The 24722-nt window shown below is 41.0% G+C and overlaps 3 protein-coding genes across 5 annotated transcripts in view; all 3 read right to left on the reverse strand.

The window, feature by feature from the left end:
• The window catches only part of LOC115628394 (neurobeachin-like protein 1), a 39803-nt gene extending 26612 nt beyond the window's left edge, over positions 1-13191 (reverse strand). The window contains exons 1-21 of one of the 2 annotated variants that reach the window (XM_030524480.1): positions 12968-13191; positions 12487-12690; positions 12282-12431; positions 12039-12225; positions 11891-11979; positions 11540-11638; positions 11258-11407; positions 10600-11195; positions 10318-10525; positions 10029-10252; positions 9723-9975; positions 9497-9655; positions 8167-9435; positions 7508-8108; positions 7313-7449; positions 7041-7127; positions 6687-6977; positions 6291-6627; positions 6044-6231; positions 327-476; positions 102-259 (exon numbers count right to left, since the gene is read on the reverse strand). In XM_030524480.1, coding sequence (XP_030380340.1) covers positions 102-259; positions 327-476; positions 6044-6231; positions 6291-6627; positions 6687-6977; positions 7041-7127; positions 7313-7449; positions 7508-8108; positions 8167-9435; positions 9497-9655; positions 9723-9975; positions 10029-10252; positions 10318-10525; positions 10600-11195; positions 11258-11407; positions 11540-11638; positions 11891-11979; positions 12039-12225; positions 12282-12431; positions 12487-12690; positions 12968-13018 — 5588 coding nt within the window. In that variant the 5' untranslated portion in view covers positions 13019-13191. The remainder of the gene's footprint in view (positions 1-101; positions 260-326; positions 477-6043; positions 6232-6290; positions 6628-6686; positions 6978-7040; positions 7128-7312; positions 7450-7507; positions 8109-8166; positions 9436-9496; positions 9656-9722; positions 9976-10028; positions 10253-10317; positions 10526-10599; positions 11196-11257; positions 11408-11539; positions 11639-11890; positions 11980-12038; positions 12226-12281; positions 12432-12486; positions 12691-12967) is intronic. The other variant, XM_030524481.1, reaches the window with a different exon arrangement.
• Positions 13192-13799: 608 nt separating this feature from the next.
• LOC115628304 (toll-interacting protein B-like) lies at positions 13800-15028 on the reverse strand. Its single transcript, XM_030524351.1, has one exon. It carries the CDS (start codon positions 14720-14722, stop codon positions 13901-13903), a length of 822 nt encoding a protein of 273 aa, XP_030380211.1. The 5' UTR covers positions 14723-15028; the 3' UTR covers positions 13800-13900.
• A 745-nt stretch (positions 15029-15773) lies between these two features.
• Positions 15774-21176, reverse strand: LOC115628391 (protein tipE). Of its 2 annotated transcripts, XM_030524476.1 has the most exons (4): positions 21153-21176; positions 18825-20087; positions 17041-18514; positions 15774-16731 (listed from the first exon to the last, which is right to left on the reverse strand). In XM_030524476.1, the coding sequence occupies exons 3-4, from the start codon at positions 18333-18335 to the stop codon at positions 16668-16670; spliced, it is 1359 nt and encodes a 452-aa protein (XP_030380336.1). In that variant the 5' UTR covers positions 18336-18514; positions 18825-20087; positions 21153-21176; the 3' UTR covers positions 15774-16667. The 2 variants fall into 2 exon arrangements, with proteins under 2 accessions (XP_030380336.1, XP_030380335.1); XM_030524475.1 differs by lacking the exons at positions 18825-20087; positions 21153-21176 and having other exon boundaries at positions 17041-18594.
• Between the last annotated feature and the right edge of the window lie 3546 nt (positions 21177-24722).

Raw genomic sequence — 24722 nt, forward strand, 5'->3', positions numbered from 1 at the left:
CGTTACGTTTGCAATTGTCTCAGGTAATTAAAATGCAGCATTTTAAACAATTGTGCAACGCGTCACAGCAAATAAAAAGTTTTGCTTAGTGATAGACTTACCCCATAAACCAGGGACCGCGCGGTCCATACAGATATCGTTTGGCGATTTTCCATTTCATCCGTATATGACTGTCCAACGTTTTCTGGTGCAGTGCTTCTGAATTAAGACGAGTCATCTCCTCGACCTGCCGTCGTTTCCAGTGCCTGTAGATTTTTTCCTAAAAAGTATTTTTTATTTATACTTTTGCCAGTTTCTTGTTGTTTTCTTGTTTTTGACCGACTTACTTGGAAGACGCGTCGATTGGCCGCCTGGTAATTAGCGCGCTGCATTGAGGCTGCTTTGCATGCTTCATAGCATTCGGCCCAGAAACGATTGATGGGCTCCCACAAGTTCAGCTCGATTTCACGTTGATAACGATCATAGAGTGGCTTAACCTACAAGAAAAACAAGAACATTGCATGAAAAACACGACATATAGTATAGCTCGCGAACAATTATTGGGTTTATAGTTTTCTTGGCGGCCCTATCTGTAAATAACTAGCTTCTCTCCTTTCATATGTTGGTCCAATAGTGGGATAAGTTCTATGTAGAAAAAACTAGTACAGAAAAATAAGTCTCATAACTTAACTTAACTTGGCGGCCCTATCTGTAAATAACTAGCTTCTCTCCTTTCATATGTTGGTCCTATAGTGGGATAAGTTGTATGTAGAAAAAACTAGTACACAAAAACAAGTCTCATAACTTAACTAAACTAAAGAACAATATTTTTCATAAAAACTAAACTTCTGCGTACTGTTTATTGGCGCTTACAGGACGTGTGATGAAATTGTTCTATATTGTCATTACGTTTTTGAATCATTCGACCTACATACGTATAGCTTAAATAGCTTTGAACAAAACTTCCTTGAATTACCAAAGCTATGTAAAAAAAAAGAAAGAAAAATACGTGCACTTTGTCAGGCTCTAAAGAAGTCTGTAGCTGTAACAGTTTTCGAGCAGATGGCATTTATCTAGACATAAAGATGGTTATACATGGTTAAATCGGCTTCTCATAAATACAGTCATGCATAAGAACTCCTAAACAATTTCTCAATTTTGGGTAGAGGTTATGCAGCCACAAGATGGTAGAGTGTGTAATATTCGGCTCATTTACATAACGTTTTCACTTTCATTATCTGAACAGAAACAGAGAGAGGTGCAAAGAGTAAACACTTGAACTAGTGCCAGATGCATCAGCCAGACACTGCGTCTTTGTGTTTCGCTCGAACGCTCTTCGTGCGACTCGCAGAAGCGCGCAGTCACGTCTCCAAGTTCAAGTTCAATGTGCATTATGCATGAATCGAAGCTACAGGAAGCCGTTGTTTTCCTTTTCTTTAAACTGCAAAATGCGTGGTGTACTGGGAGCCTGGTAAGTGTAAATTGGTTGGCAAACGCAAAGAGCTCATCTGAAAACTAGTTTTTCCTGAATACGGGCTTAATCTAATAATACAGCGCTGTATCTTTTCTCGAGTCAACTCATTGCGCATCTCATGCCTAATATGCAATTTAACGAAGCATCCGTGTTGTGGGTTCTTTGTTTGCTATTGCTATTGAGCTTTAGTTTCGAGCCGGTTACATAAGTTACAGCTGATTAATGAGGTTGGCGTGCCATCGTCTTGGGCCGAAAGCACCACCCGTTGATATCTACGCTTCGCAAGTTGCAAACGCGTACAAAGAAACGATAGTTCCAAGGCACTGGGCACATATAACCAGATTTCTAGTAAACATCTTTGGGCCACCCTTAGTGGGGGCCGTGTCTCAGATTGCGGCGTCAACGCGGCGCGTTTTGTCTTTCGACTGGTTCCAGCCACAATCATTGGCTGTGGCTGTGACTTCGCAATCAAACAACAAAACAAGACGACTTTCTTGGAGCACGCTCAGTCGCCGAAAGAAAGTCCAACAAGTCGTGAACGAGTGCGCGCATGCCTTCAACTAATATATCGACTAAGAGCTTGGAAAACGCCAAACGTTTCAATGAAAGTTTTCCATATTGCTGCTGTTGATATCGGTATTCGTTTTTATTATTTCACATAAATTATGTGCAATTTCTTTTGCTGGTGTGCTTTATTTGTAAGTTATTAAATAATAAACTACGCACATATGTATATATTTCCTTTGGAAAATCAATCAATGGTGCAACAGAAACTTCTCGAAATTCGATTAATATAGAACGGGCCAGTTACAATACAACGAATTACCAATACTTATAAGTACTATATATACGTACATATGTATGTACTACTATATACTTGTACATAAAAAAAATTCTCAACGTAGTACGCTCAATAAACAAATTCTCAATGCGATGCAAAATAAAAAGAATACTTTCTTTTCAAGCACTATAATAAAATACAATTCGCAAAATTGTAGAGGAGTCATTATTCACTTCAAGACTTATAATGCTTGACCATATCGAGATGAGATTAAGTGTTTACGCAAAAAGTGATAATTTCAATTGAGTTAAAGCAGCTTTGAAATGGTTATGAATGTAAATTAAAGATGACAAGGCTGACTAAAATGTGCAATGCGATTTCTTAACGTCTACCTTGTGAAAATATCCTTATAATTACAAATAATACCCAGCCGGAAAAAAAGACAAGTGAAAAGATGAAATAAAATATACATACTTAAGAATATGTGAATATCAAAGCATCAATCATTGTGGCGGTATAGTACATAGTCAGATCTGACGACAACTTTATTTTCGTTATGGGATCTAGTGTTTAATTGTAAGCGGATGAAAGCATAAAGGAACCCTAAACATAAATTTGAACAAGAAATTTGTTTGGAAATAGCCCGATCTAGCGCTTAGTGTCGTAGTCATTATAAAATGTGTCAGCGCAATGCATTAGGCTCGAAAAAAAATAGGGGGTATTATTTGTACTGAACTGAGTTCTTACAAATTTGTTGCTTTCGTGTAGACACCCATTTGTAAAGTTTTCCTTTTATATACATACTCGTACACACGTGAAACTAACAGACGGGCCTGGTAAATTTAACTTAATTTCTGGATAATTCCACACAACCTTGTTAATAAGAACAAGGATTTAGAGCAATTTTCCGATAGTTGTCGCGACTACCATCAGAGCCAGAAAAAGCCGCAACAGCAAATACAAATCACATTGCAATAGATTCCCACTGAACCTGCCTTGGTGGCTCTCGTTCAGGTTCAATGCTTTCCGCTTTAAGTTTAAGCCGTTTACCCAAAGCCATGTAGTAGCTGCCAAACAACCACACACACATTCAAGCCGTCCCATCTGCTGTATCTGCCTGTTTGTGACTGTTGTCTCCCAAGTCGACGCGGTTGCGTGCAGCCGTGGCGTACTCATTGTTGCATGCCACACTGCCAGGCGACGTCACAGTTGCAATCGCACTTGAAGTCGCAATGGTGGGTTGTTTGAGCTTGCCAATTACGGGAGCCTATTAAGGCTCGTGCATTACATATTTAGACGGAAGCACATGCGAATGTGCAATAGGTTGTACAATATCAATAATTGTATATGTACGACCAGGTATCGTATGTGCATGTATGCATGTATGTATGTGCGTGTCTTACCGCTGGCTCCCCAAGCGAACTGCCGACGCCAAGCAATGTTTTCGTGGCGCTGCTAAAAGTCAAAGGTCCATAACCCTCAAAAGAGTTGCAAAATTCAAGTTTCTTGTTATTGTTTTACTGTTGGAGAAAGCTGACGCTGTTATTTAATGCGCCAGTAGTAGTTCGTGACATAAATTGCTTAATTAAATGCCACAATGTCAGATCATTTGGTTACATATTGACGTGATGCCTCTCTCCATTGCAGCTTGCACTCCTGCTATCGGCGCAAGGCTCCAATGTAACGGAATCTGATACTGCACCACACGAGGCCAGCCATTTGAAGGGGGCTGGGGATCTGCAAGCTTCAGAAGAGCTACCCACAGCTTCAAAGCTGGTAAGAAGCAGGTATCGACGACAGCCCCCATATGCACTGCTCAAACACTCGACGCGGACTACAAAACGCTCCAAGTTGCGGCGCCGTATCAAGGCGCCCAAAATCAAGTATGGACCACCGAACTTTAAACACGGCGAGCCCATATCCTATTATAAGCCCAGCTTACCAACACATAGTGCAGGGCCTAGTTTCTCCATTGACGATTTTCAACACATAAAGTTCGATGGAAGTGACTTTAGAATAGATCCATCCAGTTATGAGGGTCAATCGATGGACTTGGATTTTTATAATCATGAAGATCTGTATGGTGCGCATAAGTTTCCCAGTCTAGAGTATAGTTTTGAAACAGGTCACGAGTCCCCGCCGAAGAGTTCCTATGATCACACTCCTCATCAAAAGTACGGCATTCCACCAGTGCAGCACAGTCCGAGTTTCGGTAGCTATGAAAAACCGGAGTCATTCGTAACACAACATTATCAGGCACCACCATATCTGCCACCACCAGCCTCGCAGAACATTCCATCTACTCGGTATGGAGTTCCAACGGGTCCAGTAGGATCTGTGCATGCGCCAGCGTTCACCCATGCGGACGCACCTCTCGATGACTATGCGATGATCTATGAACCCAAAATACCAAATACAGGTTACCATCACTTTGCTGAACCACCTGCCCCCGAGCCGACTCAAAACACAAATTACGAGATTTCGCATTCTCCACCAGCTTATGAAATTAACACATCCTTCCAAGCTAATAGTCCACAGTATGGACAAAATTTCCAGCCACCACATGCACATGGCGATTCGTATGTAGAGCTGCCCAAACATCCTTCCACATATGCCCAACCACAGCCACCTGTTCAGAGCTACCCAGAACCGCAACCGTCCGCTCCGAACTATCCCCACGAAGACTACGCGCCACCCTCACAGGAACTACCGTTGAATCCAAACCACAAATTTCCGAGTTTCGATTTCCCCAAATCCAGCTATGAAGTGCCTATTTATGACCCAATACCTTTTGAGGCGTCCAACAAGGATGAACAGGAGTCGTATCCACCAATACTAGAGCAAGGTCAAAACTCCAACGAAGGCCTTACTCCAGAACACAGCCTAAATGAAGTTCAAGTTAGCACCCCAGATGCACATCCTGCAGGCAGTTCTAAGCAAAGCACAAAAGGAGTAGCGCCCCATCAGCGGCACAAGCGTAAGAGGGTGCGCGGCCCTCCTTCTTCTGCTGTAGTGCCCACAAAACACACACTAGATGTTCCGGAGCTACAAGAAGCCTTCGAGACAGAGCACAGCTATGGGAAGGATGCCGACACGAACGAATCTCATTACGTTGAGCATAAACGAAAGTTGGTCAATTACGTGACTACAACATCTACTACACCAGCTCCATTAGCAGGCATTCGAGGGGGGCCATGGAATCCAATGCGCGTGCGGACTACGGCAAGTACGGCTTTTGTTCCGACGATTATAACTAGTACGCCGGCACCTTCAACCCGTACAGCTAGTCGTGGCCGACAACGAGCCTCCTCTCGGTATCGCACAACTCAGACAAATCGGGATGTTGCTAACACTCCACAAACCGATCATACCGCCTCATCCATTGTGTCTATTCAAAAGTCACACTCAAAGAGCTATTACGATGGTACGATTGCGCCCCCCACCTACCAGCAGCAACTAAATACGCACGGGGCACATGGACCACGGCCAAATCATGGACGTGGATCCGTTGCTTATCGTTCCACCGGGGCGGTGACTGAGTTCCCTAGGCAAACCACGAAAAGCGTGTTTGATACGACTTACTTTAAGAGCCCGCACAACGACAAGAAAATTGAGCGGAAGCTCAATGTACTCCATCAATTCTTGCCAAAAAATCATAAACTGTATTAGAACCTTATGAGACTTTTATAATCGTATGCGTTAAGTAAAGAGTATTTTTAAATAAAAAATTCAAATTCCCAATCGATTGTGTTTTGAAAATAAAAAACATTTTATAAATCCCCAGATAAACAAAACTATGTAATACTTACCACTCTTTCGATAAATACTCTCCACTTTTTACTGGTACTATACATTTGAAAGTCATTGAAGAAAACTGGCCCAGACGATGTTGATGGTAAGTCTGGCAGATTCACATCTAGACTGAAAGGGGAGCGACATTTTTCTAATAACGCCTTCATCACTGGCATGAGGAATGAATACTCCTCAGGATTACCGACTGAAAGTAGAATTTGTTATTGGCTGATAACGAAATTTTTAATTAACGATCAAACTTACCTTCGATAGCATTGTCAAGCGCTTTGTTAATGCTGTATAAGAGGTAGGATAGCTCATTTGGATCATCTGTTGATCGACTTTGCAGTATCGCATGAAGTTTGGCAGTAGCCATAGCAACAATGCCGGGATTAGGGTGGAGTGAGCACTTCAGTAATAGGCCAAGGCAAAGGCGAATCATATCCGACCAATCATCTGATGAGCCCTGTTGGAATATCATCAAAGCATCCAGTAAAGCTAACACACCATCCAGCAATTTGGTCGAACATTTCTTCGACTCGTCTTCATTAGATCCCAGAACAACGAGCTCGTATACCATCCGTAAAATATGCGATGCATTCTTAGCAACAAAATTGAATAATGAAACCAATGATTACATAAAATTATTGCCAAACGTACTTCCTGATTAATCAAAGTTTGGCTTCCATGCTCGGAGAGATCGAAGAGCGACGCCTGCACGGCCATCTCCAATATGCGCAGACGTAGCGATAAATGTGAGGTGATCAGTTCATTATTTAAAGCCAGCAAATTTATGCAGCCCAGAACTTGACCACGTTCTTTCCAGCACTGCGGATGATCGTTACCAATACCACGCCAAAATATATTGAATAGCGTGTTGGATACAAGATAAACTAACTGTTCTTCGGTATCAACATCACCATCGGCCACAAAATCAAAGGCTGAGGTGCTCTGCGAAAAAAAAAACGGTAATTATTTCTGAGGCTTAGATAATACAAGTTTTTGCAATTTAACCTCCATCGAATCGTTTATTTTTGCCAGTGCCGGTGATTGTGTGGAGCTTTCGGAGCTGACTGATTCCGTACGCTGCAGAGATACATTCTAAAAAACAGAAGAGGTTTGAGGGAGGATATACAATAATTCTTCATTCAATTTCAAGACGGTTCAGAATACAACATGCCCCAAGGCGCCATGACTCATAATTGTCAAATTTGGACTTCGGACAGGTTCCTCTCTTTAGATGGTATCTGAGCTTGAAATTTCCTTTGGAGTTTTATTTGTCTTACCGAGACATCAGTTTCTGTGGAAGTTCCCAAGGTCAGCGACTCGAAGGTGTCCTGTATGTCGTGTGTGGTTTGTCGTATAACCGAAAATACACTATTCACGTTCTCCACCACAGCGCCTGAAACAGATTCGGCCAGTTCTGAAAGCAGTATAACAATGGGCATTACAGTCGTTAAAGTGGAACCGGGATAACTTACCCTTAATTTCGCTTTCAATTACCGTGGCAGCCTCGGAAACGCTAGCCTGAATTTCATTTAGCATAAGGCCACTCTCATTTTGATCGTCCTGCTGCTGCTGTTGCAGCTGAGCTAGGCTTATTTCTTGATCAGAAAATGTTATTAGATCAGCTTGTGCCAAGAAACTCGAATTGTCCTCCAAAAGTACGTCCATGTTTATTCCAAAGCTTCGACGTTTCTCTTCGTCAGGTTGTGTGCTAGTAATGGGTTTACGAATCAGCAACCGCGCTATGGATTCCTGCCATCCTGTTTGTTTAGCTATTGCGACCGTGGCATGCTGTTTGACAAAAGTCGTTTGTAACAGCCGCTTTGCGATCTCCAGCTTTACTTGCAGGTCACAGCTGCTGACATGGTAGACCAAAAACATGAGGCCGGCATAGTCCGGCTGCGCGCCAAGCATCTCGTCTGCCATGTGAAATAATATGGTAGAGCTTAGGGACATGGGCGTAATAAATGAGAAGAAGCCCGGAAACATGCTCTGATCACTGCTCTGATCATATAGGCGCAATACCTGTTTGTACTTCTGTTGAACACGCGACGTTGATAACAGACTGCTGATAAACTAAAATAAAGCGTATTTGAGTACAAGTTAAAGCTATGTTGGTAGTTAAACAACTTACCCGGACGACGGCTTCTTGAATCTCAGCTGTGTAGCATTTGTCCACAAACATATTGTACAAAAGGTTCGCGGTCTGCGGCTCGTGCAGCAATAGTATCATTTGATCCTTGCAATTTTTAATTCGCACAAAGAACGTCATCATTTCCAAAAACTCGACGAGTACTGGCTCTGCACGCACTGATGCTAGGAAGGCAATCATTGCATTCACCTCCTTGATATTGACATCCTTTTGTAAATAGAACCGGACAATGCTAAATAAGGTAGCGCGTATGGTCTTGGCATCGTCGCTCGTTACATTGTCGGGGGTACTGTAGTATTGACGCACAACATCTAGCACATATTGGACTCCGTAGCGCTTGCGAAAGAATTTCCGATCGTTCTTGATCATGGCGCTGAGATACTGCGCATGGGCAAGAGTTATGTTAAAATGCAGGCGGGACCAGATGGCGAAATTAAAGACAATGTGCGCATAAAGCGCATCCAACAATAAGCCATTGTGAGTGCCGATGGATTTGTGTGCCTGCAGGGATTCCATTAGCAGATGCGTTGCCATCAAGGAGTTTACATCGAAAAGCGTTGGTGGACATTTTTGCAACATGGTGCCGATAATGCCAAGGCATTCGCTGTTCAGCAAATGTTCCTGATTGTTGTCGTGCTCGTGAACCAAATAGCGCAGAAAGCACAGGAAACTGGCCAAGGGGCTCTGTATCATCTTCCATTCGGTGTACGAATTGGAAGAGAGCATTTCCCAGTCGGTGAACTCTTCTGCCGAGGGCGTCTTTAGCGCCTCTGTCGAACTGGGCGATGCTTGTCGTTCCGACTCATCGAATGATATGGTAATGTCGGGTTGTTCCTTTACCAACCTATGGAGTATGGGTAGGATTGCATTGATGCCACCGATGCTGTTAATAGTGTCCTGTATTTTGACGACCTTACAGGACTGGGCGTGAACACGACCAGGAAACCTTCCACCTGGTATCAGATCCTGACAATAACCGTTCCAATAGGCACCAGGCGCATAGCAAAACACAAAACGCGAGGTAAGCTCAAGCAGATCATTGTCTTGTGAGAAGATTGAGCTGAAATTCATTCCGGCATCAAATATGGTTTTCAAATTGGTAGTCGGGTCGGCCAACAGCACACCACCGATATGTCCCTGCAAGCAAGACCGCTCGCCGAAGACAGTGTCCTGCATGCCAATCGGAAAGTTCTTAACATTTGGATCAAATGTCGTCTGTGTACGCATAGGCAACGTGAAGTAGTTGGAAACCTAAAAGCAACAGACATTGATTAACCCAGAAATTAATCTTTATTTTCTTTATGCCACTCACATTCGTGGACAGTGTTCTCTCCAGCAGACTGGGTAGCATGCCCTTGTAACTGTGTCCAGTTTCCTGTGAAGAGGAACGCGGCATGGTACCTGCTGCATGCGTTCCTTCACTTTGTCTGGTTGGTGCGGCCATTGAACCAATTGAGCAAAAGGTAAATGGCTGTAATACATTGTTTTATTAGTAATTTCTAGAACTAACTAATAAATATTGTTTTTTAATCACTTACTTCATTTACAGCCTGCACTTTCAGTGTGGCGCTTAGCTTTTGCACAAAGTCAACGTAGATGTTTATCTGGCTATACGAGAATGGTCTTTTTGGTGGCGTTATGGCAACTGTTAGATAATGCCACTGTCCATCTAGCAATGTCTTTGTAGTTATGGCCGATGTGAGATACTCGCGTTTGGTGAGTGCAGCAACAACAACATTTCCATTGGGCTGCACAAAAACCTCAAACCCACAACCTCCACCGGTCTGCAGGCTGAAGCACACCCACGTGAAAACGAATATAAGAAAGGGGAAGTCTTAACTTACTTGAGTAACATGCGTCGGTAGTTGTGCTGCTCTCTAGTCGCTAATTTGTCAGAGCTTTGTTCGTTGAACCTCACAAGTATGTGAAATATGAAGCCATAGGAGCCAGAAATTGTCCAGTTTCTTATATCAGGCACTACGATGCCATCGTGTGGTCGTTCAATGGTGAAATATTGCGAGCATGAGTTGGCGTTCCGCAAGCTTTGCAGCGATATCACGACTAGGGTCTGTCAGGATTATATTGTCTTCATAATCACAGCATATATGTATTTTTTATAAGTTATAATCTAACCTGTTGTAACTGTTTGCTTTGTGCAAATTTCGAGCCTTGACGCAGTAGTGCAAATATGCACTTCAGCTCAACGGGCACAATGCTAACCTTACTCAATTCTTCAATAAGCCTGATTATATTCTGTATGGCCGCTTCGCTAAGTACGTCGTATCGCAAGAGGCAAGTACAGGCCGCTTTGATAACGCGGCTGCCACAAGCAATGTTTTTGCTGCAACATGAAATAAGAAATTAAGTTTTACATGTACATGCATACATATTTTGGCATGGAGTTCAAATACTTACGTTCCGTAATTGTCTGTGCATGCTTTAAGAACAAGTGCACTGACATGCGTCTGTTCAGGCTCATGTAGCTCAGGCAGCCAATCCAGCATCTGCAATATAACTTCGGGCAGCACCAAAATATGGTTCTTTGCGCTGTAACCCAGTCCAATGCACGAGTCCAACAGACTCTCAGGTGGCGGACCCAGGTCACGTATGCTGCGAAACACCTTGTCAATTCTACTGCCTGTCTGCATTTGATCAGCTGTGCGTGGCGAGCACGTTGATATGGCAGCCAGTGCGTTCACTGTGCTACACAATACAGTGGTGTGTGAGATGTGCCACTGCTTGATGAGCTTGGGTATGCTGACCAGTAAATCCAATAGGCTAGTTTCATTGATTGCGTCGCACACAATGGCCTCATTGGACGCATCTCCCAGGAATATATGCATTGTTCCCACTGTTGCTGATAGCGCATTCATATCAATGGTCACATCGCTAGTTTCGCTGTCGCTGGCAATTTCAAAGTTTGCCACTCCGCTGTCAAAGTTTGTCGTCGCCAGCAACTTCCGCAGCACATCACAATAATGTTGGATTAAGGTAACTAGATCTATTTGGCGCTGTAAAAGAAATCCAATAAAAATGTAAGTGTTGTTATTAACTTATGGACTAATTGACATACTTCTTCAGGACTAGATTTCTGCAATACGATAACCATCAGTGCGTAACAGTGCAGGGCCACTGACCGTAAGCTGCCCGCACACTCCCACTGTTCCAATATTCGCATGATGATCGACACCGTCGCTGGGCAAATGGCACGCATGCCATTGCGCTATATGAGGGGAAATGCAATATTAGTTAGCTATTAGGACAGATAACATGACATTAACAGGACATCAACAAAGAAATATGATCTTGGCATTGCGACAGACGACTAAATACATACAAAGCATTTACCACTCACCAAGTTATCACAGCTTAAAAGTAGCCCATCACCAACAGAAAGGGCATTTGAAGAAGTTATAACGTTAGTAGTATTTGTCGAAGTCGAATTTATAGTTTTCTGTAATTTGGTTTATACATATTCAATAGAAGGCACTTTAGTGATTACAAGTTTACAAAATGGGAACGAAAGCGCGTCACATTAAACAATGAGATGAAGTAGATTGATATTACATGTTTGATGCTTGCATGATATACAAACTTAGGTATTCGATGCATAAGGTACATACATACAGAAAGAAAAATTAAATGATTAATAACAAAACTATACTATTGTTACAGCTGTAGCCAACACATTACAGCATGATAATACCTGCGATCCACAAATAACTGCGCCAAGCACATGCAGCAGACTTTCACCGATATCGGCAAATTTGAGCAACGCTTCGTTCTGAAAACAGTCTACAAACGGAGAAGAACAACTTAATAGCAATTGAAGTACATAATTAAAACATTCTTACCATATATAAATGGCACGATCTCGACGTGCACCGCATGTGGCTTATACGATAAGCGACTGTAGTCTGCGATTATGCCACGCAAGAAACTACGCCACGTTAGGTAGGGATCGTACATTACCTCGAGAAACATTGAAAAACTGCCAAACAAATGAGTCATAGCAGCAGAAGCTTTTTGTTGTTCCATTTGCTGTAATCGCAAACAATAGATAAAGAGTGGCATCCAGATGAAAATAGCTTACTTACTGCCTTGAAAACCCCACTGAGTATAGCGATTAGATTCGGTTTATACTCATATGTAATAATGGACAAAATGTTGTCAAAGTGTCGGCACACAATAACTAGGCAGTCAATTAGAATTGCGACCTCTTCAATGGCCTCTTCCTTCAGCGTATCCTACGGCAAAGGAAACCTCATGAGCAACACTTCTTAACCATACTATGTATCTTACCCTTTCACAGCCGTCTCGTGCCACTATAATAAACTTTCCAATGGCCGGCAGTAGCTCATCGGGCAGCCTTCCCAGATGTGGGCCACTATCCGTTTGCACTTCATTCCATAATGGACAATCTGTGGCCTGGAAGTCCAGTTGCAACTGACTGCGCCAAATGGCGACAAAACGCGCTACGAATTCCCGAAAGTACGTCTCGTCATTCTGTACGCAGAAAATATTAAAAAGGGAGAACCACAAATGAGAAAAGCGGAGGCTTATAAGCAAGCAAGCGTTACTTTGATTATATAATAGGCAGGATATATTACATACGTTACAAATCTTCAACGCATACATTAAACTGCATTAGATGCATATCGTACACAAAAATAATTTTAAATATGTGTGTATTTGCGATTAATAACAGAAACACGCCCTCAACACCCGCATCAGCAGGTCGATGGAAGCACGTAGGAGCTATATTTCCGTAGCTAAAGCTTACCTTGGTTGTGTACTGCACCCACAAGTTGTAAATGTCCTTCTTATTGTCCATTTTATACGCCTCAGCTCTGCGCTATCATTTGGTTAACTTCCGGCCTCAGGTTGCACACTTTTTACATTCAGATTTTGCAATATTTTTGTTTACAAGCAGCAGCAGCAGTTCTTAAACAACAAGAGTGGGAGCGAGGGTGAGGGAAGCAGAAAGGGTTGTCAGCGTAGCGGAAGCGGCGGCAGCGTTCACTTTTGCTGACCGGTAAAAGCAAGTAACCAATTGTCTCTACCGCAGTATTTTAAGAAAGAGGCCCTCAAATGTTGTCGGGCGTCGCTCGTACTTAAAGTATGAATAACTATTTTTGTTGTACTGGAGCGAATGGTTCATTGATTCACTGGTTCGTTCTTGCCTCAGCTGGCCACGAACTCTCTGGATATCGGTAACACTGGCATTAAACAGCTGTTGAGAGACTCTATTCATGTTTTTAGCGAGGGTAGATTTGTAAGAATATCACTATTAACTGAACATAGCTTACTTTGCATTAAACATACATATTTATATTTCTGGTGCGATTGAACTACAAAAACACTTAATTTGCAAAATGTAAACAAAAATAACAATCTGGCCAATCAATATCAATAAATTATAAAATATACTTTTTAGGTAACGGATTTAAGATATAGCTCTTATCATATTTATATACATATATTGTCTATATTTATTTCAAGTATATTTTAGGTAGGGAATTATAAAGCGAATTGATCGATTTTCAACAGAAGAGTGAGTATATATAATATAAAATGATGTTATTAATTTCTAAAAGAATGAAAAACGTGCTAAATATGACGGTATTTTGCATATTTATTAGGGATACAATATTTTGTAAATTTACATGTTATAAATTGGATATACATATATAAATGATAAATATAAAGGAATTAATTATTCATTGAGTTGTAATAAGCAGTTGATAGTAGTTGCTTTGTTTCCATTGTTCGCCTCGAATATGGTTCGCACCACTTGTTCATCCATATTGGGAAACATCTCTCGCACCTGAAGAAAATCTTCGTTCGAGAGAGCAATCGGTTGAGGAGGAGGAGCCTGTTGATACATATTTGCTTGATGAACCGGTGTTAATACTATCGGACGTGCGTTAGACCCAACAAGAAATGATGTTCCGGCAATAGGATACGTGAATGGCTGCAGAGAATAGCTTAGAACAATGTCAATTGATCCCTCTTGCCCTTCGCCTTGTTTGCCAGACAGGGCATACGTCCCTTCATGAGTCTTGCCTTGGAATAGAGTTTCTGGTATAGGTACGTCAGCCCAGGCGATCAGCTCGTCCATTTTAAAACTGCATTCATCGTATATTTCGATGTGAATTATTTCAATTCCTGCCGTAAGTTGACATTGAATAGCGCGATTCCAGTAGGGATTCTTTCCACCATTCTGAGATGTTTGTGTTTCGTACACAAAATTGCCAACACGTATACGGACGTAAGGATCCATTCTGGTTATGCCGTAGTTCCGAGAAAGTTTTGCTTGGACACAAGTAATGAGCAGTCTACCATAATGACTAGGTACCAAACACTGAGCTGGATAAGGATTCCAATTAGCATTTGCTGCTGCTGGTGTTGGTTGTACAGAAGCTGCATTTTGTGAAGGATCGGCTGATCCAATTCGCAGAAAATCTTGTGAAAGCTCTCCAACACGAGCCTGTTTCCACCGGTCTGAAACTGATTCAATGCTTGTAATTGCAGCCATATTAGGCACTGAATTCGTATTAGCTTAAGGAATTTTAAAAAATACAACACTTATTAGATGTGGAAGTTCGATGAGTGAGCAATAAGCCAAAGGAGTGTTGGTGTGGGAGGGGAAGCACAAAGGGTTGTCAGTGGGACGCTGACGGCGACTCCGACGGCGAGTTCGTTGCTAATGCTGCTGGTTAGCAGCCGTTTATATAAATATTTGCGTAATATTTGCGCAGTAAACTATTAACAAGCTACGGCGCCGCAAACGTTGTTTGTTGATTAAATTAGTGTATGAATAATTATTCTGATGAGGTCGGAGCAAATGTAGTTCACCCGTTCGCGTTTGTAGCTATCTCATCAGACGGTGACTAGGGCAACAAATAGCGGCAACACTGGCGCTGAACAGCTGTTAAGACTTACCCGGCTATGAATAGGTAACGGCGCAAAATTGTAGTCGAAGGTTGCCAGACCATTGCGCAATAAAAATAATTTTGAAAATGTTGGCGCCCTTTTAAACCGATCAAGACAATAAAGACGATATACAATTTGTAGGCTGCTAAATGCGTATTTATTACGAGATTCTTTTGTATTTCGTTTTTGCTTATCGCTTCTGTTTCAATTCTAGTAGCATTTGTTTGTTGTTATTACATGATTTTAGCTAGTAATTAGTTGCGATTGTTGTTTCTTTTTTCTGTGATTTTATGCAAATATCCCTCATTAAAACAAAACTTAGTGTAAGCTATTCATGGTTAAACGCTAGTATCCTTAGTTGTTCACCATAGATTAATAATACGTAAGTGTGCAAATGCTTCAACGAATTTTAGAATTTTCTTATCGATTTGAAGAGTTTTTCTGTAATTTGCTTTGTTTTTAGTTTTATATAAAAAGGAAAGTTTATTGTATTAAATTTAATTCTAAATAAATATGATTTTAATGTAAATGTATTTACTTTATTTTCTGAATAGCTTGAACCATTATTAATCAAGACCTATAAATATTTATTTTTTAAATAATTATTTCCTTTATTTTTTAATATAAATCTTAATAAAAATTATTATGTAGAAGAAAAATCTTTTGCCTCTGTTTCTGTTAGTTAAAGCTGTGAGTTTTTATCCGCATTAATTAGAAGGATAACAATTTATTTATAATATAGCTTTTAGTTTATTATTACTATTAGTTTATAAATTAATTACATATGCTTTTGTTTTGTTTATGTTTCATTTGGAGTAAGAGGCAAATGAAGCACTTGTTTTATGCATTACGTTAAAATCTTCAGCGCCCCGATCTTTTGATCTTTCGTGTAAATTATTTGCAATTTTCATATTCGTGACACGACGACTGTTGCGAATAGAAAAATAATTTAAGTAAATATTTGTAAATATGTATGTGTGTATATTATTTGCATTTCCCTTTAAAATACGTAGGTATGTATGTATATACTTTTGTTGCTGTTATTGTATTTGTACCAATCAAAGTAACACTTCAATGCCAGTGTCTTTGTGTGAAGCAGCTCCTCAGTTTTCCTAAATATTGCAATGTATTGTATTCATGCATGTATGTATCATTCGAGTAGTTAAATCCATATCGTGGTTTTGGTATATTAATACATAATTGTAGTTAGCTTTGAATTGGATGTGTCAATCGTACTCCTATGAGGGCGTGTATTTGAATGCGTATGTGTTTATTCTGTTCGTGTGTGATTAGCTGTTTTAAGTTGTTTATAAATATTTGTGGTAAATATAATCTATCATAGTTTTGTCTCTGAAGGTATTCAGGTTCGGTCGCATTTACATGCATTGTTGTCGATTGTTTATCTTAAAAATAATTTTTACTAGTGTTCTTGTTTTGCTTGCTCCACACATATTTGTAAATCTAACTTCTTGGATGCCCTAGGACTCCAGTAGAGGCTCATTTTCCGAATCGGAATCTAACATTTTCCAGACCATGCGCCTGACGTTTCAGACTGCCGCTGTCGGCCCAGGAGGAGTTGAGATACTCGTCGTCATCGTCTTGCTCAAGTTTCTGAAAGTAATCAAAAAAAAGTGTTTAGTTTTTGTTTTGTTTTAAAAATAAATTCTCAAGATATATTATTTTACTCTCAAGCAAATGGTTCTAACGTGTTGTAAAACTAAGAATATTGTACCCTTCAGAATAGAATAATTTTAAGCATTGAGCTAGTCTCGTATACTATTCTACAAAATCTGAATTCGATAAAATGTTTGTTGGTCCCTCTATGAAAGACTCATAAAGACTCCAAGATAATTGCTTCATAAATATTAAGATGTAAGATCACATATTGGGAAAAGGCTTTTGTTGAAACGCAGAGCTTACCCTTGAACAGAATTTGATGTGGATAGGACACCATTCTCCAGGGAATCTCTGGATAATTCGTCTGCCATTTGAACTTTTAGTTGGTGTCCAAATGAGTTTATCTCTGAGTTGGGCGTTAATTGTGATCCCACCGGCGATTGTGTCATATATGGCCCGGGCGTGGCAACTGAGCCGCCCTGGGATATTGAAGTTGTCATGCCGGCACCACCGTTTGGCAGCACACCCTCCAGACAGCTGTCGTTGGTCGTGGAGTCCATATTAATAATTTGACTGCCGGCAACATTATCCGCCAAGACAGCTCCATCGCTATCGTCTACAGCATCGATATCATCGATATCCATATCTTCGGCATTCTTGTCGAGGGGTGCTGTCTCCTCGTCTTCGTTGTAAATTTTGAAATAGGCGTATGTTAGGTAGATGACCGATATAATGAACGAGGGTATCGGAATAGCCATCGAGTAGACGAGATTCAGTGTGTTCTGCCAGTAGTCTAAGTCACTGATGACTAGACTGGGATCCACCTTCGAATAGTAGCAGGGAAACTTTATCCCGATCTTAGTGTAGCGCTTCAGCCAAATGGTGCAGTTGAGCATGGGCGGATAGCCACAACCCTTGACGTTTGGAAATAGGCGTGCTCCTATGTAAAAGTACATAGAGTTATTGCCCATCAGGCCCTCGTTGAGCTCCGATATCTCATCGAACGGGCGCCGTTCCCCATTGATAAGGGTGCCCGTCGCGCTAAGACTGTGCGCATCGTCTGAGTCCTCGATCAGAAAGCCATTGGAACCGTCGGCGTCACCAAAGTTCAGCTGCTCCAGCCGACCGCCAGCCATGCCGACGTCCAGATCACTACCATCTCCACCCAGATTATCGTATTCGTAGTCCCGAAGCGCTCGCTCATAGCGATCTGTGCGTTTCACCGGCGGTATTACGCGTTCCGCCTCCTTAAGATTAATGTGATACTCCGTGAAGTTAAACTCATCGGTGTAGTTGTAGAGATTTAAACGATAGTTCACCCGTATTTGGGTGCACGTGTAGATGTCCTTGGTGCAGCCTTCGCGACATGAAGACCAAGAGCAATTCTTGGCGCCGTAGAATATCTCAGTGTCGTAGGTTTCACAGAGCGCCGGCACTTCCTCGAACTGCATAAATATGGTCGTGAAGGCGGGTTCAATCACAAACGGCACCAAGAAGAGAAAGGCGAACATGCTGAATGTGCCCAGCAGTATGAAAAAGGCTGTGGTATAGAAAAGCAGTTTCTCCTTGGTGCTGCGTATCTCACGTTCATCACCCATCGTGTGATTGGACCGCTTCGCGTTGGACTTAAACGAAGGTCCTCACTATGCGTGTCTATAATTGGCTGACCCTCTCTATAAAGGGCGGGCAGGCGGCGCTGGTCTGGTACCAAAATATTCCAAAAAGTATGAGCGAGCAGCGTGTGTTATCCTTAGTAAGTTAAGTGTACGTTTGTGTCCTAGGCGATTCACAAGTGGCGTGCAGTGGAACAGGAGGAGGTATTTACATACGTGTATCAGTATGCTATATATGTGTAGATTAGATTATGCCGTGCCAAGAACTTTAGAAATTTATTTTTTATATATATATATATATATATATATATATATATATATATATATATATATATATATATATATATTTTTTGTATTTATAATTAGGCGACGCGTTATTGATAGGCTATTATTAATTTGTAATGCTAGGTTCGATTCTGGTTTTAATGCTTGTATTACGATATTTTTACGAACTACGTGTAAGTTGAGACTTACGATTACGGTTACAATTACGATTACGGTGCAGTTATATCACAGGGAAAGTTCGATTTCGCGTTTTGGATTCTCTTTGTTAGGGTTTGCTGTTTTTTTTTGGTATTGCTTGATCTCTGTCTCTCTCTTTGCCTGCATTTCCGGCTGCTCGCTCTTGTCGCTGTCGTTGTCGTTGTCGTTAGCTCTGGCGGCAATCGCAGCAGGGCAATGGATCCATGCCTGGCTAATGGCTTGACGCAACGCTGCAGCTGTGCGTCAGTCGATTAGACTAAATGTCCCTCGCAGCGCCGACAACGATGAGTAGGACGACGAAATGGGTTTTTGTGCTTCAAACTCAGACAGTTTAGTGGGCGGCAGCGGCAATGGCTTCGGCAACACGCATAGTGGGCTCACAAATCCTGTTGTTTAAGGCGCGTATAACAGGCTTTAGCAGTACTTGGGTTATTGGCAGTGGGCCCGTCCTCAATCCGCACACATGTGGGCGTCTGTGTGTATGTATATATGTGTGTGTGTGAGTGAACCTTTTCTAATTGCTTGATGCGTCCCAGTGGAGTTCTTTCGTCAGCATTTGCCGTTTTGTGACCCCTCCTAGCTATCCTGCTGCTGCTGCTGCTTTGGCTTCTTGATTATTTTATGACTGCGGCAAAGGCTGCAACACACACAAATATGTGTGCGTGTGTGTATGTGCGTGTGTTGCTTGTCTGTGCGTGTGACTAAATTTGAATGAATACGTTGCAAATGCTGCTGTTTTCCTTCCTTGGGCTCTCCTATCTGGTAGAGTTAAAAATATGATGGACGGACGATTTTGCGTTTGCTTTTGGTTTTAGATTTCACTTTGCGCTCAATCTTCTGCTTAGCCACGTGCGCGACGACGAACATTGCGAGACTAATAAATACAGTTAGTTGCTGGTGCAGCTTCGCGTAGGCAGGGGACAGTTGTGCTGAGCCCCGCTATGGGCAGATTGTAAAGCTCGCCGCCTATGTTGCACATGCCTGTGGCTTATTTTTAAAAATCAACAGCAACTGACCCGTAATGTTGGTGTCGTTGGCAACGGGCCCACAGTGTAGCTGCTGCTGGCGGCAATGTCAATTGGTGTTATTTTTATGTAACCTCAGAAACGCTAAATACTAGCGCAGTTGTTTATTTTGTTCAGATCCGACACCGACACCGACACCGACACCTCGGGGTGATGAGTGGTTTAATGTTTTCTTGTTTTATTTTTGTTCTTCATCGGCAATGACCATTGTTGTTTGTCGTCTAATTTGCTGCTCTCAATGGACAAAAACATGAAGGGAATGCGAGCGATGCGACAACACTTCACAAAACTAAAACGCACGAGCGACTTTCTTCGTTGTCCTCGTGGCTCTGTCCTAGGGCTCTCGTGCAAAGTATTACGAAACGGAAACAACGTCAACACCGCACTCACACTGCCAGGCACAACACTTCTAGCTGGTAACTGGCAACTGCCAACTGCCAACTGGCAATTGCTAGCTCCAATTTGCTGTTACTGTTGCCGCTTTACACGCACGCACACAAAGCTGCACAGGCACAATAGCGAAGGGAAAATGGCAGCGGCTTGTCTAAATAATATACTTCTTTAGCATGGACACAAAAAAATACAAATAAAAATAAAAATGCAGCAGTGCTGCTTGTGGGGCAGAGCGGCAACGAAAAGAGAGAGAGCAGCATGTAATTTTCAATTCATTTGGCACAGCCACATTTTCAACACACTCACAAGCGTGTAGGGGGTTTGTGTATGTGAAGAGTGGGGCCAAATCGACATTATGCGGCAACTGCTGCTCCTTCTGCTCCACAAAGTTTGCGGATAGAGAGTGAGTGTGAGCGCGCCTTGAGGACTCCCCGTGCTTTGCACGAAACGATTTTTCATTTGTTTTCTGATTCAATAACTGGCTGGGAAGCCTGTCGTGAGAAATCACACAAACACCCAGCAGTCCGGAATTTTGGCATAGGCCCTTTTTTGAAATCTTTTGTTTTTGCTACCATCGATGTTGTGCTTGCTGCTTACATTAAAATAATTATTAAGCCAGCCGCTGCTAGCCGCTAGCCTGTGTATGTTTTAGCGTTGCTTTGCTTGTGTGTAGAAGTATGTTGGCCGTGTGCGTACGTGTTTACTCAAGGTTCAGGTTACGCGGCTAACGATTACGCATTTTCAATCGCAAGCCTTTCCCTTCTTCTTTTCATAATATTTGCAATGCAAACAATTGTTCACAGCGTTTGCGATTTTGCAGTCATAATTAATTTTTATGACCTGGTTGCGCGCACAGGTCAAAAGTTCAAAACAAAAAAAAATTGAAAGAAATCACACACACATTTTGAAGAGTCTCAACGACCACGACGAAAGAGATGACGGCAGAACTCTTCACCGAAAGGACTGGCGGCCACTGACGACGACGCGGCAGCTGAACGACTCCAACGTGCACCACGCAAAAGCTTTTGCACTGTTACGCTATAGCAGCGGTCATATCCGATTGAATAACAGGCTTCTCTTTGTTGGCGTAACTGTTTAGGGTACCATTAGGTCGACACGAATGCATTAGTTGGGCCCAAACGTTGTTGGTGACTGCGAAAGCTCGTCAATTGGCGGCTCCAATGTCCAATGTGGATGACGTAAAGCCTGACAACGCATGCGCTCTGTGACGCAGTGACGACCCGTGAGTGGAGCAAAAAGCTAAAAGTGTGCCAAGAGGCAGACTACGACAAATGTCAGAATTGGCGTAAACAGCAGACTAACGTGAGCCGTCGACGTCACATCTCCGCTGTTTCGAATATTCTCGGCTCGTTTGTGAACGCGTGAACGCGATGACAAAACAAGAATAAAAAAGGCGAATTAAAACGAATCATCATTCACAATTTTCGTGATTCAGATAAAAAAACATAAATCTTGAAATTCGAAGTGAAATTCTATTAAATATGTACTGCTAATGCTGACCAAGCATCTAATGTGGAGTGCATTGTGAGCGAGCAGGGGATATTTTGTTGTTATATTATTATGAAACGAGCTGTCACATATACACGCACACATACAGACAGGCATATATTTGTTTAACACGCGCGTTAAAGGTTCGCAAGCAACAAACATTTTGAATGTAAGTAAATAGTATTGGTATTTTGAATTTGTTAAGGCTATAAAAAATCATAGCATATTTATAAGCGCATGGAACGCCTCAGCCCGCTACACCCTCAGAAATCAACAAAAGTTCTCGTGTGCATCGAGCAGTTGCCATTGATTATTCCAATTCATCGCATGTGCTTACCAAATGTACATAACAATTTGTTATTCAAAAAAGAATCAAATACATAGATAGTTTAAAATTAATTCTTCTCATTAATACAATAGTATGTTAGTGTGCTTGAATTAAAACGAAGTGATAAGTCTTAGCTTCCAAATTCTGGTGTCCAATTCGATCTCCACGTCCAGTCCAAGAATATGTGTAATTAAACTACTAATAATTACTACTAACTAATTATTTTTATTAAAAGCAAAAAAAAGGAATGAAATAAAAGGTCGCAATTTCGGACCAAATGATCATTGTAAAAAATGCTTTGTGGCGGTTCTACTATTTCTTTGACAGATATTAATTAGTTTTTATAATTAGAATCTAAAAGGTTCAAAAGAATGTAACAGTCCTCCTTCGCCCCTCCACCGCTATGAGTGATTTTCCATAACTCTATGAATTTTTAGCTTAAATGTCACAAATATCTCCAATTAGTAATTATATGTCCGTATATTGAGTTTCATCATGATAGGGCAAAATGTTATAGCCATAAATTTAATCTCTGGAGAAGCTCTGCCCGCAGCTGTGTGGTTGTGACCGATTTGGCTTAACTCCATACACACAGCCACGCACAAACTTACATACAGAGGTAAAGAGTATTTTGAAGCCGGGGCACCCGACTTTAGCTTTACCACTTATTTTAATATTTATTAGTACGAGGAAGGAAAATAATCATTGTGTTTGATTTGGCGCCGTTTGAATGTCCTACCAGCCGTCGACGAAAAATGCAGCAGTGTTGACAAGGCAGCGAAGAAAAGGATTGCAATCGATTGCACAGTGCAAGCTATCGAAGGATATCATTGATTTATCGTACAGTTTGTTCGTATCATAACGTTTTGCAAAAGTTTATCAAAAAGGGAACTCCAAAATTAATCCAGCAATTAAAAATGCTTGCTGCATTTTTCATGCTTTTGTATTATACGATCATTTGGGCCAAACTGAGTGCAAACATGTCCAAAAGGGGGCGGTGTGTACTCGTACTGGCTGGGACATCATGCTGGATATTCTGGCAGTGCTGCTGTCTGACACAAAATGCGCTTGTTGCACCAAAGATAAGGATAAAGGACTTTACATAATTGAACAATGATTAAAACGTCAATCTGTTTGTTCCCACGGGCACTCGGAAATGAATCTATGTGCTGTTAACTTTAAATTAGGTCAGTTACCTGACATATACATGCGTATATCTGTATGTACATCCATTGAAAATATATGTATGTTCATATATTTGAGTAATTAGGCGAGGTCATTAACGAGGAGCAATAAAGACTTTGCTACTTATTATTACTATGTATTGCTCCTAACTAATTTACTTCTCTTTTTAAGTGTTTAACAAAATTATTATACTTTTTTTATCAGCAATATATGTAGGTCAATATAAACTTTATAATAAAGCCTTATAAGTTAAGTTTCAAAAAACTCTAAAGAGAACAAATATATTCAGATATATTAACATATTTTTAACTCATCTGAATCGTGGGGGGAATTTTATTTGCAATCGGGCCAGCTATGCCCCGATCCACAGCCAACCGTAGTCAGAAGAGTTAGTACAACTTCAAACCAATATTTAAAAAATATAATTTTCTTACACAAAAGCTTTTAGAGAAAAAAGTGATCTACCAAAGATAGCTAAAAGCAGAGGCGGTTAATGAAGAAAGAGACAAAAAGATCAGAGAAGGATTGTGAATGAATTTAGTTCGGGGAAGGCGTTGATCTGCAAGGGACTGAAAAATAAGGATGATCTGAAAGGGCAGAGAAACCTACAGCCTCGACAATCAATTTGTGGAGAAACCCAATACCAAGCCACGAAGAGCAAAAAGATGGAATATATTCTTTGAGGTAGAGGGGGATCATTGAATTCTTAGTACCAACGCCTAATAAATTCATAGAGAGATATGTCCAATTTGGAATTGAAACGATACAACATCTTCGACATTACTTGTAATTTTTGGATTATTCAATAAGTAATATACATGAATTTTGTTAAATGTATCGGGTATGCTGTATGTTCAATTAATTGTTACTAAATCAACAAATGATAACGTCATTATTCATTATACAATTGCAATTTGTGTTGATTATATTTTAAAAGAACTATATATGGGAGTAGAAAAACGTATAATATATTATAGAAATTATAGCGATAAAATTCGATTTCTAGAAAAAATGTCAAATTTAGTTTCGATGTGCAAAGTACAGTACAAAGGCCCAGATTATGCCTGTTCTGTGATTCTAACTTACAATATTAAACTTATCACATACTTCTTTGTATATTTTTACTACTTGAAATTAAGAACTAGCATGTTTGGGATTAAATATATAATCTGGATTCTATTGTTATTTAAAAACAATAAGTCGACAATATATTCGCTATTCATTATTGTTTTTAAGCAAGCTTAAGCGCATGTATTGCGCTCTCTTGAACTTAATCAATGAATCCCATGACAAGGTTTGTTTATTTTTTACTCAAACATCTCCCCGTTGGTCTGTAAAAGGGAAACTCTGCTTTTACGAAAACGTGAATGCGGAACTATTGATTTTGCAATAAAATGCGCGCGCAGGTTCGTGATTTGTGCGAAACCCGAGAGTAAAAGGAGATACAGC

The sequence above is a fragment of the Scaptodrosophila lebanonensis genome, unplaced genomic scaffold (assembly GCF_003285725.1).
Source record: "Scaptodrosophila lebanonensis strain 11010-0011.00,11010-0021.00 unplaced genomic scaffold, SlebRS2 tig00000113-arrow-arrow-pilon, whole genome shotgun sequence".
Classification (NCBI taxonomy): Eukaryota; Metazoa; Arthropoda; class Insecta; order Diptera; family Drosophilidae; genus Scaptodrosophila; species Scaptodrosophila lebanonensis.

Coding starts and splice junctions, on each gene's coding strand:
- LOC115628304 (XM_030524351.1), bottom strand. CDS start 14,722: ATGGCTGCAATTACAAGCATTGAATCAGTTTCAGACCGGTGGAAACAG.
- LOC115628391 (XM_030524476.1), bottom strand. CDS start 18,335: ATGGGTGATGAACGTGAGATACGCAGCACCAAGGAGAAACTGCTTTTC. Junction 16,732..17,040: donor ACATCAAATTCTGTTCAAGG/GTAAGCTCTGCG, acceptor GATTACTTTCAG/AAACTTGAGCAAGACGATGA.